Raw genomic sequence first — 12,620 nt, forward strand, 5'->3', positions numbered from 1 at the left:
TCCCTGAATTTGGTGAGTGCGTTTTGTATTTTATGTCACTCGCGGGTTTGCTTTCTGTGTTTTGTGTAGACTGACTCTTGGTGAACCATCGTCACTTAGTGATGAGTGCTTTTGGACAGTTCATAGTCACTTGTAGGCTAGAGTTTTTCTTCACTAACAGAAGGCACTGGCCATACTTCCATTAGAAAGGACCATGTCACTGCATGGAAATAAGATGCTGCGTGGTTGTAAGGAGTTTCTCGGTTCTTACAGTGACAGAATGTGAAACTTTTGAGATCACAGTGTGTCTGTTTAATTTGTTTAAATCATCTCTGACCAAAAGGGCCCTTTTGAAGAACTCTACAACCTAATTTAAACAAGATGGTATTGGCAACACATAAAATTAAAATGCCATGTGTAAAATTTTATACAGTTCTGTACCAGACACAGCTATTGTCTTTAATGACTCACTTAGAACCTTTTAAGTTCTAAACATATTTACAGCGTGTTGTAAGATGAACGAGTAAGTTCCTCATTGATATTTTTAGGCAGCAATAGAAAAGCAACTTAATGGCATGAGTATACTGCATTTTGGCAGAGAAACCTGTCCTCTTGAACGTGTGACAGTAAGCATGCTCTAAATTACAAAGTAATTCCACGCATTATGTGACAGTTATAAGTGAGAGCCCAGCTGAGGCTTTAGCTGAGTATCAGGCCTTGAAATACATTCATAAAAGTGTCGATAACCTATTAAGTACATTTACTTTCATCAGAAGCCTTTTAAATATAAAACGTTCACTAATACTTGTCTTGTTCCTGTGTAAATTTGTCAAGAGAGAGGTTGCGCTTGGTTTGCGTACTTTTGTGGAAAAGCGGTTTGAGAATTTCCAGAAGACAAATCAGTGTGGTTGTATTATATAAACACAACATGAAATGGAAACCTATTTCCTCCTCTCTGTCTAAAGAAATGATGAATTATTTCATGGAGACAACTTCTCTTTCAAAATTTCCGTTGGTTATGAGACACAATTCTTGCTTAATGGGACCATCTTTTCACCCCTTTTCCACTCATAAACTCTGTTTTATACATCCAAAATTCAGGTTGCTAGTTTCACCTCTGGAGGATAGAGGTGAACTTTCTCACCTGTATCATCTTCTACCTTGACTGATTTGAAATTAGCGTGAAAAAATGATTTAACGCGATGTTTAAACTTGTTTAAGGATGTCACCTGTTACATCATTAGCTGGAAAAATTAGTCCTACTTGTGCCCTGATACCCGAGGGGCTGAGAACCACAGTTACCAGGCCATCCCAGTAGATCCCACTCCAGGAGGTCAGCTGCACTAATGCTGAATCTGAAAATAGCTCATTATTCAAGCATCCCTACTCTGCTGGTAAAGCAAGACGGGGCTTGGAAACCTCCTAGGTGAGTGGGCAGGCAGGAAAGGGCAATGGTGCAAACGTGTCTATTTGGTTTTTAAGTGAGAATCTACCTTGCTGTACCGTCACAGAATTGCTCCTGGATTTCTTGGCAGGAAATGAGTCTGCGTGGATGCACTGACAGAATTCTGCTTTGTTTTGTGTCAGTGCTGAATTCCTTCATGGAAATCGACAGAAGTGGCTTATGTTCCGGCTCTGCTGTATTTTCACCCAAGTGTCTTTGAGGCGTTCTGATCTAAAGTGTGGTTGTTTTTCCACCTGTTTGAAAAATGGCAGCTTAAGTGCTCAAGGTCTTCAGAATTCTTGTATGTTTGGTCTTAATTTGGAAAGTGACCTTAAGCCTTGAATAAACCTGTAGTAAGGCAGAACCCTGTAGCAAGTCAGAATCACTTTTATTCATCAGCTTTTCAGAGATGAGGCAAAAATTATTTAGGGGCTAATGAAAAATAACAAAGAGTCGGACACGACTGAGCGACTGAACTGAACTGAACTGAAAAAATAACAGAGGCTCCAAGCCAGGATCTGGTCCTTATTCAGTCCAGTGGTCTACTCATGTGGGTCCACAGACAAAATTTTTACTTTTATCTTGATGACCATTGCCTTGAATTCCTGAAGAAAGAGTTATTTTCAGTCTATTTAAAAAAGCATGAAAAGGACTAATACTCTTTGAAAATATTTTGATAAGAATTGAAACAGTAGATTCCTTGGTGCTAGATGGCTTGCATTTGAATCACGGCTTAGCCACTTAGCTGAGCGACCTCGGGCAAACCCCTTGACCTATCTGTGTCTCACTGTCTTCATCTGCGTAGCAGGATAGAAATAAATCCTACTTTTAAGTGAGTTATTATTTTAAAGTACTTGCACAATCACTGAACCATAGTAGACACTATGAAAGTGCTATTTTTTCTCATTGAATACATTTTTAATTAATAAGAGAAGTTAGGAGCACATAGTGTCAATCTCCTATACTTCTTATACAACTGATAGACTTTTGACCAAAGGAACACATTGAATAGCGACAGTTTTTCAATGTTATTGAATGTTATATTCTATTAAATGTCCTTGAAGATATTTTAATTACATGAGAATATTGTATAAACTAACAGCTTGAGAAATGGTAAACCAGTGTGACATTTTTAAAGGAATAGCAAAAAAACACCCAAATGTGTTTATAGAAGGTGTTCCTATGAAAGTGCTTTTTAAATAAAAGTAGATGAACTTCCTCTGGGGTCTTCGGTGAGTATTAAGAAAGTCAGATGAGCCAGAACATTTCAACTCTCAACTCCTCTTATGGTTTAAGAATGGTAATAAGTTCTGAATCATTTTAGTATATGTGATAAACCGTTCTTTTTAGTGAACATCTATTGTCTTATTTTGATATAATTTCTGACGTAATGAAAAGTTGGAGGAATCATACAAGGAATTCCTAGATTCATCAGTTGCTTACATTTTGTTCATTTATTTTTCTGTTCCTTCATTCATTCGGTTTTCCTTCCTTTCCTCTTCCCTTTTTCCTCTCAGAATCATTTGACAGTAAATTCAAGACAGTTGCCCCTTTTTTCTTAAATATTTCAGGGTATATTTTAATAACAGGGACATTCTCTTAACTAATTTAATATTGATATGACACCATAGTGTAATCTATAGGCTATATTCAGAAATTGTTATTTGTCCCAGTAGTGTCCTTTATAGATAAATGTGTGTGTATATATGTGTGTATGTGTGTGATTGTGCGTGCGGTTCATTTGAGAATGACTATGCATGTGTTTTTTTTCTGATCTAAGATGCAGCATAGGATCACCATTTCATTTGGTTGCCATGTATCATTCCTTTATTTGGAACAATTCCTCAGATTATTTTGGTCTTTCATAACCTTGACAGTTTTTAAGGAGCAATTACTTTGCAGAAAGTCTCTCACATTTAAGTTAGTCAAACTTTTGGCATTTTTCCTCGTGATTAGGTCCAGGTTTAAGGTCATTGTGAATTGTGGTTTTAAAAGGAATGTGGTATTTCATCACTGTAGAGTTTTAGAATGAAAAGATAAGACCATCATGCTGCATAAATTGACATCTGTGGAGTGAGGTGGGTATAGCAAAACTGATATAAGAGATATTCTGAGGGTGCTTATCTACAGCAAGTCAATAGCTGTATTTCCCAAAATAATCCTTTCAAGGAATTCACTCTGCTAATAGTGAAGGCAAGTAGATCAAGAGAAAAGACAGGCAGAACCTCACTATTTCCTTGATAAGAAATCGGGTATAGGCTGACTTCTTTCTTGGGTACAACAGAAATAAATTAAACATCTGAAGAATGGTCTCCTCTGCCTGGGAATCTCAGTTTCTTGGTACCAGGGAACATGAACAGGCATCCTGCTCTTTTGTAGAAAAGTGACTGTCAAAAAAAAAAGAGAAGAAAAGTGACTGTCTCCACATAAGACCAGTGTATAAGGTGAAAGATGAAAAATGTAACCCAGCACGCAAATGCTGGTTTTTTTTTTTCTGATTCCAACAGTTGAAATTGGACCAGACACATTTAAAATTGTTCTTAGTCTAGATATGGCAATGTCATTCATCATTGTAAACACCCAGACTCTTTAAAAATGAATGACTTTTTTTTTAGCTTGAATATTTTTATTTTAGTATTATATAATATAATAATATTGTATTAATAAGTAATAATATCTTATTGAAGTATTGTTGATTTACAATGTTGTGTTAATTTCTGCTGTATAACAAAGTGATTCAGTTATGTGTGTATATGTATTTACACACACACAGAATATATATTCTTTTTTCAGATTCTTTTCCATTATGGTTTATCACAGGATATTGGATATAGTTCTCTGTGCTGTACAGTAGGGCTTCCCTGGTGGCTCAGATGGTCAAGAATCCGCCTGCAATTCAGGAGACCCGGGTTCAGTCCCTGGTTGGAAAGATCCCCTGGAGAAGGGATAGACTGCCCACTCCAGTGTTCTTGCCTGGAGAATCGCATGGACAGAGAAGTAGGATCTTGTTTATCCATTTGCTATATACTAGAAAAAGGAAGGACTTTTAAAGTAGAATGATAGAAAAGACTGTGCCACTGTTGGAAAATAACCTGGAGGGAAGTAGAGTGACTGGAAACACATGCTTTTCACGTTGTGCACAAAAGCACTGATGATCTTGAACGTACTAAAGTTCAGACATGACAGGAAAGAGTTAATCCTTTTAAGCAAGTGCCTAGGGTACACTCGGGGAAAATCTGACTGAATGAGTTACTGCTCAGCCTAAAATTAAACTCCTGGCTTTTTGTCTAGCATGTGAACTATTGGATCACATTTGTTTTCGCTGATGAATCCTTTTTTTTTTTTTTTAACGAATTGAAAAGAGAATCCCCAGTGGTTCCCTTTATGTGAAGAAAACAAGATAAATATTAGCTAGGAAAGGTCATTTTGGTTTCCAGTATGTGGGGAGTTCATTAGGATGGGTTCTGGTAAATTATACTGTGTATTTCTTTCCGATAACAGAAGGTCATGTTGTGCCCTTGGGTGGATATCAGGACAAACATACTTAATAAAGTTGGAGGATCTGGGAGACGAACATTATCCAGTGATTTCTTTTCCAAGTATCATACATTTATACAGTTACTCAAAGCTGCTTCTCTCTCGTAGAGCTAATCACTCATGGCCTCCTCTGTGTCTCCTGTGGCCCCAGAAGGATGGATCTCAAGCCTGTCACCTAAAGAGGCCTCTAGACAAACATCTGTAATTCCCTCCAGGGCATCCAAAGAAGAGAAAACTATCAGTTGTATTTTGTGGTGCATTTGCAGTGGGTTCAACAGGATTCGATAATGATTAGACTGTGGAGCAAGGATCTTTTGTAAAAATAATTTTATTTATTTTTGGCTATGCTAGGTCTTCATTGCTTCAACAGGCTTTTCTCTAGTTGCAGCTAGTTGGGGCTATTACACGTTAGTGGTGATGCACAGGCTTCTCATTCCAGTGGCTTCTCTTGTTGGGGAGCACCGGCTCCAGGAAGCACAGACTTCACTAATGCTTGGACTCTGGAGCACAGGCTCAATAGTTGTGGCACATGGGCATAGTTGCTCCATGGCATGTGGGAATCTTCCCTGACCTGGGATCGAACACATGTCTTCTGCATTGGCAGATGTTTTCTTTATCACTGAAACACATGGGAAGCCCGCAAGGATCATTTGTATGTCACATTTGCAGCTTAAATATTTATTGTTGCCCATCATTATTTCTCTTTGATCTCCATCCCTTGGAGGGATGTAGTTAACTCGGTAACGTTAAAAATGGGTAATTTCATGTTCCTTTGTTTTTGAAATGTCTTTTGGTTTGGAGTTATCTGAATCCTTCTTGAAAAATGTTTTCATTAAGAAGAAAAGTCTTTTTAGGTGTGTGCATTAAAGGAGCATGTTGAATCTCAGTTATGGTGTTAAAAAGTGTTTTTTGTATTTTTGTGTGTTTTATGTTGGAAAAATTTTTGCCTTCTGTGTCCCATCAGCATTTTTCAAAAAGCATCCTTGCAAATTGTTTTATATCTGTATTAGTGAATGAATGAAAGTTGCTCAGTTGTGTCTGACCCTTTGTGACCCCATGGACTGTAGCCCACTTGGCTTCTCTATCTGTGGAATTATCCAGGCAAGAATACTGGAGTAGGAAGCCATTCCTTTCTCCAGGGGATCTTCTCAACCTGGGGATCAAACCCGGGTCTCCTGCATTATAGGTGGATTCTTTACCATCTGAGCTACTAGGGAAGCCTGTATATATAAAGCCCATTCATTAAAAAGCAATTTATTTATTTTAATTGGAGGATAATTACTTTACAATATTGTGGTTGTTTCTGCCATACATCAACATGAGTCAGCCATGGGTGCACATATGTCCCCCCTTATAGATTATTATATAATATTGGGTCTACTTCCCTGTGCTATACACTAGGTTCTTCTTGGTTATCTATTTTATACACAGTGGTGTGTTTTGCAAATTGTTTATCATCATCAGGTTTATGTCACAGAACATTGAGACTTAGGTCTGCATGCTGGCTTTTCCACTGCTCTGTGAACTTGGGCAGGTTGTGGAACTCTTGGGATTGGAGTATCTCCAATTTCATTTTCATCCCGTTGATGAGTGAAATTTTGCATCATGAATGGTTTGGTACCCTCTGTCAACTTGGTCATGCCTTTGCTGCAGAGGGAACTTCTGCTTTAAGATTGTATTCTGTTAACTACTGTGTGGCTAATTAATAAGTACAGAATTCTGTATTTCCTGCCCTCCCTCCATCCCCATCTATTAGGACCCTTTACAAATGTGGATGTGTTTGACTGTCTACCACTTGCCTGAAAACACAGTTGTTGAAAAAAAAAATTTTTTTTTTTTTGCTTCTGAAAACCTGTATCATCTCAACATTAAAATGCTAATGGCTTCCTATCTTTTTTTTTATTTTAAATAGGTCTATGAAGTTAAGATAATTTTTTGGAACTGTTGAAATGGTTGGTCCTTGCTACCAATGGGAACTTGGAGTCACTCTGAAATCCATCCTGGAATAACTGTGTTTGACTGGAACCAAATTTTATGAAGTCTCCAAGGTAAAATGATTTTAGCACATACCTAGAGATGGTATCTTTATGAAGCATAAAGAATTTAGGCAGATGGAAGAATATCCTAGAATTGATGACCCTTTATAAAAGCTTTATTTTATGTTGAATTTTTGGAAATAAGGAGAATTAAAAAAAATTAGCTCTGATCTTTGAAATTATTTCAGTTGATAAAGCAGTACTTTGGCTATTCAACAGGGCCAAAGGTGATATGTTTAAGATAAACTAATTTTGTTTTATATTGGACAAAAATGTTCAATGTAGGAGAAATTGAAGTATCACAGTAGGTATGAAAGTGAAAAGTAAAAGTGTTAGTCATTCATTTGTGTCCTATTCTTTGTGACCCCATGGACTGTAGCCTACCAGGCTTCTCTGTGGAATTCTCCAGGCAAGAAATGCTGGAATGGGTTGCCATACGCTTCTCAAGGGGATCTTCCCAGCCCAGGGATCAAACCTGGGTCTCCTGCATTGCAGGCAGATTCTTTACTGTCTGAGTCACGACAGTAAGTGTAGTAGGTGAGACTTCTTTTTACTGGGGCTCTGGATTATTGAATGAAATGAAGAATCATTGCTAAATAGCTGCCCGCCTAGCCATAGGCATTTCTCCAGGGAATCATAGCTGTTGTTAAGTAAATACTTGTTCTAAGCAATACTTGTTCTCAAACTCACCCCAGACCTTGATACATAGAATTTTCCATGAAGAAGAAGTCTGATCAGGGACGATCTCCCAAGATTTGGAACAGGGGCCCATGAGACTGTCGATTTGGGGTTTGTTGTTGGAATACAACCAGGAGAACAGAAGCCATCCAGGAGCAGAAGGACAGGGAATTGAATTTAGGAAACCGATTACATGTGTGATGGGAGAGTCAGAGAGGTCAAGCAGAAGACACAAAGGCAGCCCATAGATGAGCAACAGCAGGCAACAGCTCCTGCCATCAGATGAGCAACAGCTCCTGCCATCCTGAGGCTGGTGGGACAGAGGAAGGCAATCCTGCTGGCCAGTGGCCTTGGTGGGGAAGGGCCTTCCATGGGAGCTGGAGCCATAGTGGGCCCTTCTGGGGGAAATTGACACCATGGAGGAGAAATGGCCACTCCATTGACCCTGCCAAGACAGAGAAGGTGGAGAAAAACACCATGGCCTTTCCCTTCCACTCTGCAGGCTCTAACCAATGTCTCCTATTGGTGAAAGCCAGGTAGGAGCCAGATCATTCAGGAGCCTGGGGAATGCAGTGTAGAGGTGTCACCCAGTAGAAGTGAAAAGAATGGTGCTGAGGGCAGAGCAGGCCCAGGCTGGGCTAGGGTTTATATTTGAAGTCTCTTCCCATCACATTTTAATGAGTGTGCTGCCCTACCCAGCATCCCCTTCAGGAATGAAGGATTCATGCCCTCAACTGTCGGAAGCATTGCAGAAGATGGCCTACAGCATCTTTGAATTGTCTGCAATCCAAAGAGCCTCCTTGCCTGAGATGATTTTCCCTGATGTTCAGGTGTAAAGGCCTGACCCCTCACCACAGTTTGGGACCATGGAGAAGGGGCATCTCAGCTGTGTAGTTTGTTCAGTCACTCACTCGTGTCTGACTCTTTGCAACCTCATGGACTGCAGCATGCCAGGCTTCCCATTTCCCGGAATTTGCTCAAACTCATGTTCATTAAGTCCGTGATGCCATCAAACCATCTCATCCTCTGTCGTCCCCTTCTCCTCCTGCCTTCAGTCTCACCCAGCATCAAGGTCTTTTCCAGTGAGTCGGTTCTTCACATCAGGTAGCCAGAGTATTCTGGAGCTTCACATCAGCCCTTCCATTGAATATTCAGGGTTGATTTCCTTTAGGATTGACTGGTTTGATCTGAGCTTTTGAACTTTCCAGAGGGTTGTCTGAGGCCTTTTCCTCTTTCTGTCTTTCCTTCTTCTTGTCCCTCCCCTTTCACCAGTGATACTCCCTAGAGCACTCCTTAAGTCATCCTCTGATTATTAATTTCTATCTTAGAGTTGACTTCCTAGGGTACCCAGCGTTTGGGACTCAGATCATCTCAGACATACTCTCCCAGTTTGGTTAACTCCATCCAGACAGGTTTAGGACTTGCAGTGACTGATAAACACATGGAAACTGAACTTCACTGGTAAATTAGGTGGGACAGATTATAGCTCATCTGATAGACTTCATCTGAATTTGGAGACTCTAAATCAGGTGGAACACTGTGGTTAGAGGCAGAGGAGCCAACCCACAAAGGAGGAAAAAGTGGAGGATAGAAGAGTGAAGAGGCCTTTGGAGACCTATTGTTTTAAACTGTTCAATTTGGCAGTTTTTATTACACGGCAGTAGAAAGCTAGTACTCCATTCATCTGATTCCTTAAAATTTTCCTTTTTTGGGCCACTGATTGCTACAAACCAGAAGTTAGGGTACCCAATCCAGTTTGCGAATGTGTTTTGTTTGATCTGCACTCTGTTTTTAAAACAAAACAAGTGGAATCCCTTGCTGACTCAAAGTGTGCAGACGGTGTATCAGAAAGCAGCTTCTCTTGAAAAGTCATTCCTGGCGTTCCCTTGGAGCAGCTGCCCCTAGACAGGACTCTACCTTCCTTACTGCTCTCCAGTGCCTTGGGCCCAGCCAGCCTACACTTTTATTGGGAGATATTTGAAATTTAACCCTTGGGTAAGAGGGATAAGCCTTTGTAACAGTTAGATTAATAATGGATACTGGAGTTAACAACTGGAATTTTAAAATATGGAGGGGGGACAGAGGACCTCATTCAAAAACTCAGCATATATAGAATTCTGAACCTCCATGCTTTCCCTGTTGAGTAATAAATTAATAATCAATTTTCTGAAGTGAAAATGTAATTACATACTAGCACCTCAAGCTCACATAGACTCGCACATATTCTTTGCCACCTTTTGAGCTGATTCCAGGGTTTCTATCCACCGTGCATGGAGGCTGAGGTGGCGGAGACGGAGGACATGCTTTGCAAAATTAAGGTGCACGCAGGTCTTTCAAAGCAGAGGCACCTAGTGTTCCTGTCAGTTTCAAGCGCTTGGAATTTCCAAGGCCAAGGGCAAAATGATGTCAAGCTTCAAAGCTTGACATCAAAAGGGACTTGTCTCAAGTCCCTTTTGCCACCATGGTCTTCAAAGATAATCTTAGAATCTTGTATTACTGTGGCTGTTTCAGAGTCATAATGAGTCTCAAACCAGTGGCATTACAAGATCTTTCAACAAGATCTGTGTGACTACTTTGTGAGAGGCCAGTGCCTGCTCCTGGGAGTGTGGTATGGCCACCGGGTCCCCAAGGCTGCTCTTCCTCTTGAGCACAGAGTCAGGGTTCTGGTTGAGACCCCGTGGGGTTGGCAGTCATGGGCTTGTTAGGCCCTTTCTTCAGGATTTCCTCAGAAGCTTTGCCTGTAGTGTTACTCAAACAGGAATCCACGGGCCATGTCTTAATCATCTGCCCATGAGTGTTTATACGTCTTGTATATGAAAAGGGAGTTCCTTTGATCCTCTGTGGTGGGTCTTTATCCTTGAAGCCAGGCAGAACCCAGTGTTACTGGAGTTTCAAATGCCCAGAGCTTGGACTTCCACTTGAAAAAGTTAATTTAAAAAAGAGCAAACTAAAGTTAATCTAGTGCTATCTGAGATCAAAAAAGGCCGAAAGTTAGGGAAGGAAGTAGAATGCATATTAGCTATTTTCTTTTTATTTACTTTTTTTTTGGAAAGGGAAGTGTTTTAGAGTAGACCACACAGCCGCATTTGTAAACTAAATTGTCTTTGAGCAACTGTTTGAACACTGTCCATTCATATGAAGTGAAGTGTATTTTCCCAGTTTTTATTGAGATGTAATTGATTCATAACACTGTGTATGTTTGAGGTCCAATATGTTTATCAGCTGCAAAATGTTTCCCACCATAGTATCAGCTACCACCTTCTTACTGTCGCATAGTTACTGTTTCTTTCTTGTGATGAGAACATTTAAGGTCTACCCTCTTAGAACGTTCAAGTATATGGGACAGTGTTATTAGATTAGCTGTAATCACCATGCTGAACATTAGATAACCAAACTCGTTAATCATGTCACTGGGAGATTTGACCGTTGACTAAATTTCCCTCACCCTCAACCCTTGGTGACCACTGTGCTACGTAATCTGTTTCTCAGAATTTGTCTTTTTTAGATTCTACATAAAAGTGAGATTATGCAGTATTTGTCTTGATCTGACTTATTTCACTTAGCAACAGTGCCCTCAAAGTACATCTGAAATTTTGTTTATGGCAAGATTTCCTTCATTCTCATTGCTGAATAATATTTCATCTTTATCCATGTATCTATTGATATCTATATGAAGTTGTTTATGTATTTATCTCTAGTTGTCCATGTTCTCATCAGACTCTGAGATTGGATTAATCCACTATTCAGCCAGTATTCTAGGCCAAAGAGCATTAATATGCAGTCAGAGAAACCAGGGGAAAGTTCTCAGGCCTGGTGTGTGAATTTCTGTGGTTTATTTCACATGCAGAAACCACATATCTTTTATTTGAATCCTGCTTAAAGTATGTTGCTTTTTACATTTTGTGCTATAAAATAGTATATAACCCCCATGTTCTATCAGGGCCACTCAGGCTATGCTCTAGGGGTTCATAAATAGACCTCTCACTGAGGCATGTAGCTAACTTGAAAAACTTTTAATTATAAAAGGTGTGTATTGGAAACTGAGTGAATGCACAGTGCATGTAAGGTTCGATTGGCCTCTGGTCTCTTTGGTGAGGTAGGGGTAGAGGGGCATCGCCCAGCATCTTCCTCTGCTCTCTGCACCTTCTAAGGACGGCGTTTGCTCCGAGTCTCTCACCACCCCTCCATCGCTGACCTGCATCCTGCTTTCCCTCCAGGATGAGAGCCTGTGCCAGATCCGTCTTGCTGTCTCACTGGCTCTTTCTGGCCTACGTGTTGATGGTGTGCTGTAAGCTCATGTCCGCCTCCAGCCAGCACCTCCGGGGACACACAGGTAAGCCCTTTAAACTCGTCCTGCGCCACTGAGATCAATTAATAAAACCCTTTCAAATGTGAAAGCCCACATTTTAGGCGCAGGTAATTGACAGGAGCCTTGGATGGTGTGTAAATAACCAGAGGAAGCATGAAATACAACAGGGTGAAGCAGTTTGATGGTTTGATGCTTAAAGAGATTTGTTCTAGGTATCTTTTTAAGATTTCTCTAGGTTTTCCTTTTCCTTTTCCTGGGTACACTTCCATTCTTTGGAAGTGATTTTTCTCAAAGAATCCTAGAAAACCCAGCAGCATTTTGTGCTTATATATTCCAGCTTCCTTTGAAGGCAGGACATCTTTATTGATAAACTTGAATGAACACTGAAGGCAGTTTGCACATAATAGGGTTCTTTTAGGAAAAAATGGTGAATGATTTAAAAAGAAGAAAGAAAGGGGAAAAAAATGTGGTGGTAACTTTTGCACAGGACCTAAAATAGAACGTGTGTGAAGTCTTAGAGAAGCATTCTGATACTTTCTAGTGAGACCCATGTCTGTCCTTCGCTTATTTCTAAAGACAGATCAAAATAATCAGTTAAGTATCTCTGTGTGTATTGTGTATTTGTCTTCACCTTTCC

At 40.0% G+C, this 12,620-nt stretch overlaps 1 protein-coding gene across 9 annotated transcripts in view; it reads left to right on the top strand.

The window, feature by feature from the left end:
- The window catches only part of TAFA4 (TAFA chemokine like family member 4), a 180,068-nt gene that overhangs the window by 40,862 nt on the left and 126,586 nt on the right, over positions 1 to 12,620 (top strand). For 8 of the 9 annotated variants that reach the window (XM_025271901.3, XM_044933697.2, XM_044933692.2 and 5 more), the window contains exons 2-3: positions 6,873 to 7,008; positions 11,892 to 12,007. In XM_025271901.3, the coding sequence (XP_025127686.3) occupies positions 6,995 to 7,008; positions 11,892 to 12,007 (130 nt within the window). In that variant the 5' untranslated portion in view covers positions 6,873 to 6,994. Of the gene's footprint in view, positions 1 to 6,872; positions 7,009 to 11,891; positions 12,008 to 12,620 lie in introns of those variants that run through there. The other variant, XM_044933695.2, reaches the window with a different exon arrangement.

Source organism: Bubalus bubalis, chromosome 21 (assembly GCF_019923935.1).
Source record: "Bubalus bubalis isolate 160015118507 breed Murrah chromosome 21, NDDB_SH_1, whole genome shotgun sequence".
Taxonomy (NCBI): Eukaryota; Metazoa; Chordata; class Mammalia; order Artiodactyla; family Bovidae; genus Bubalus; species Bubalus bubalis.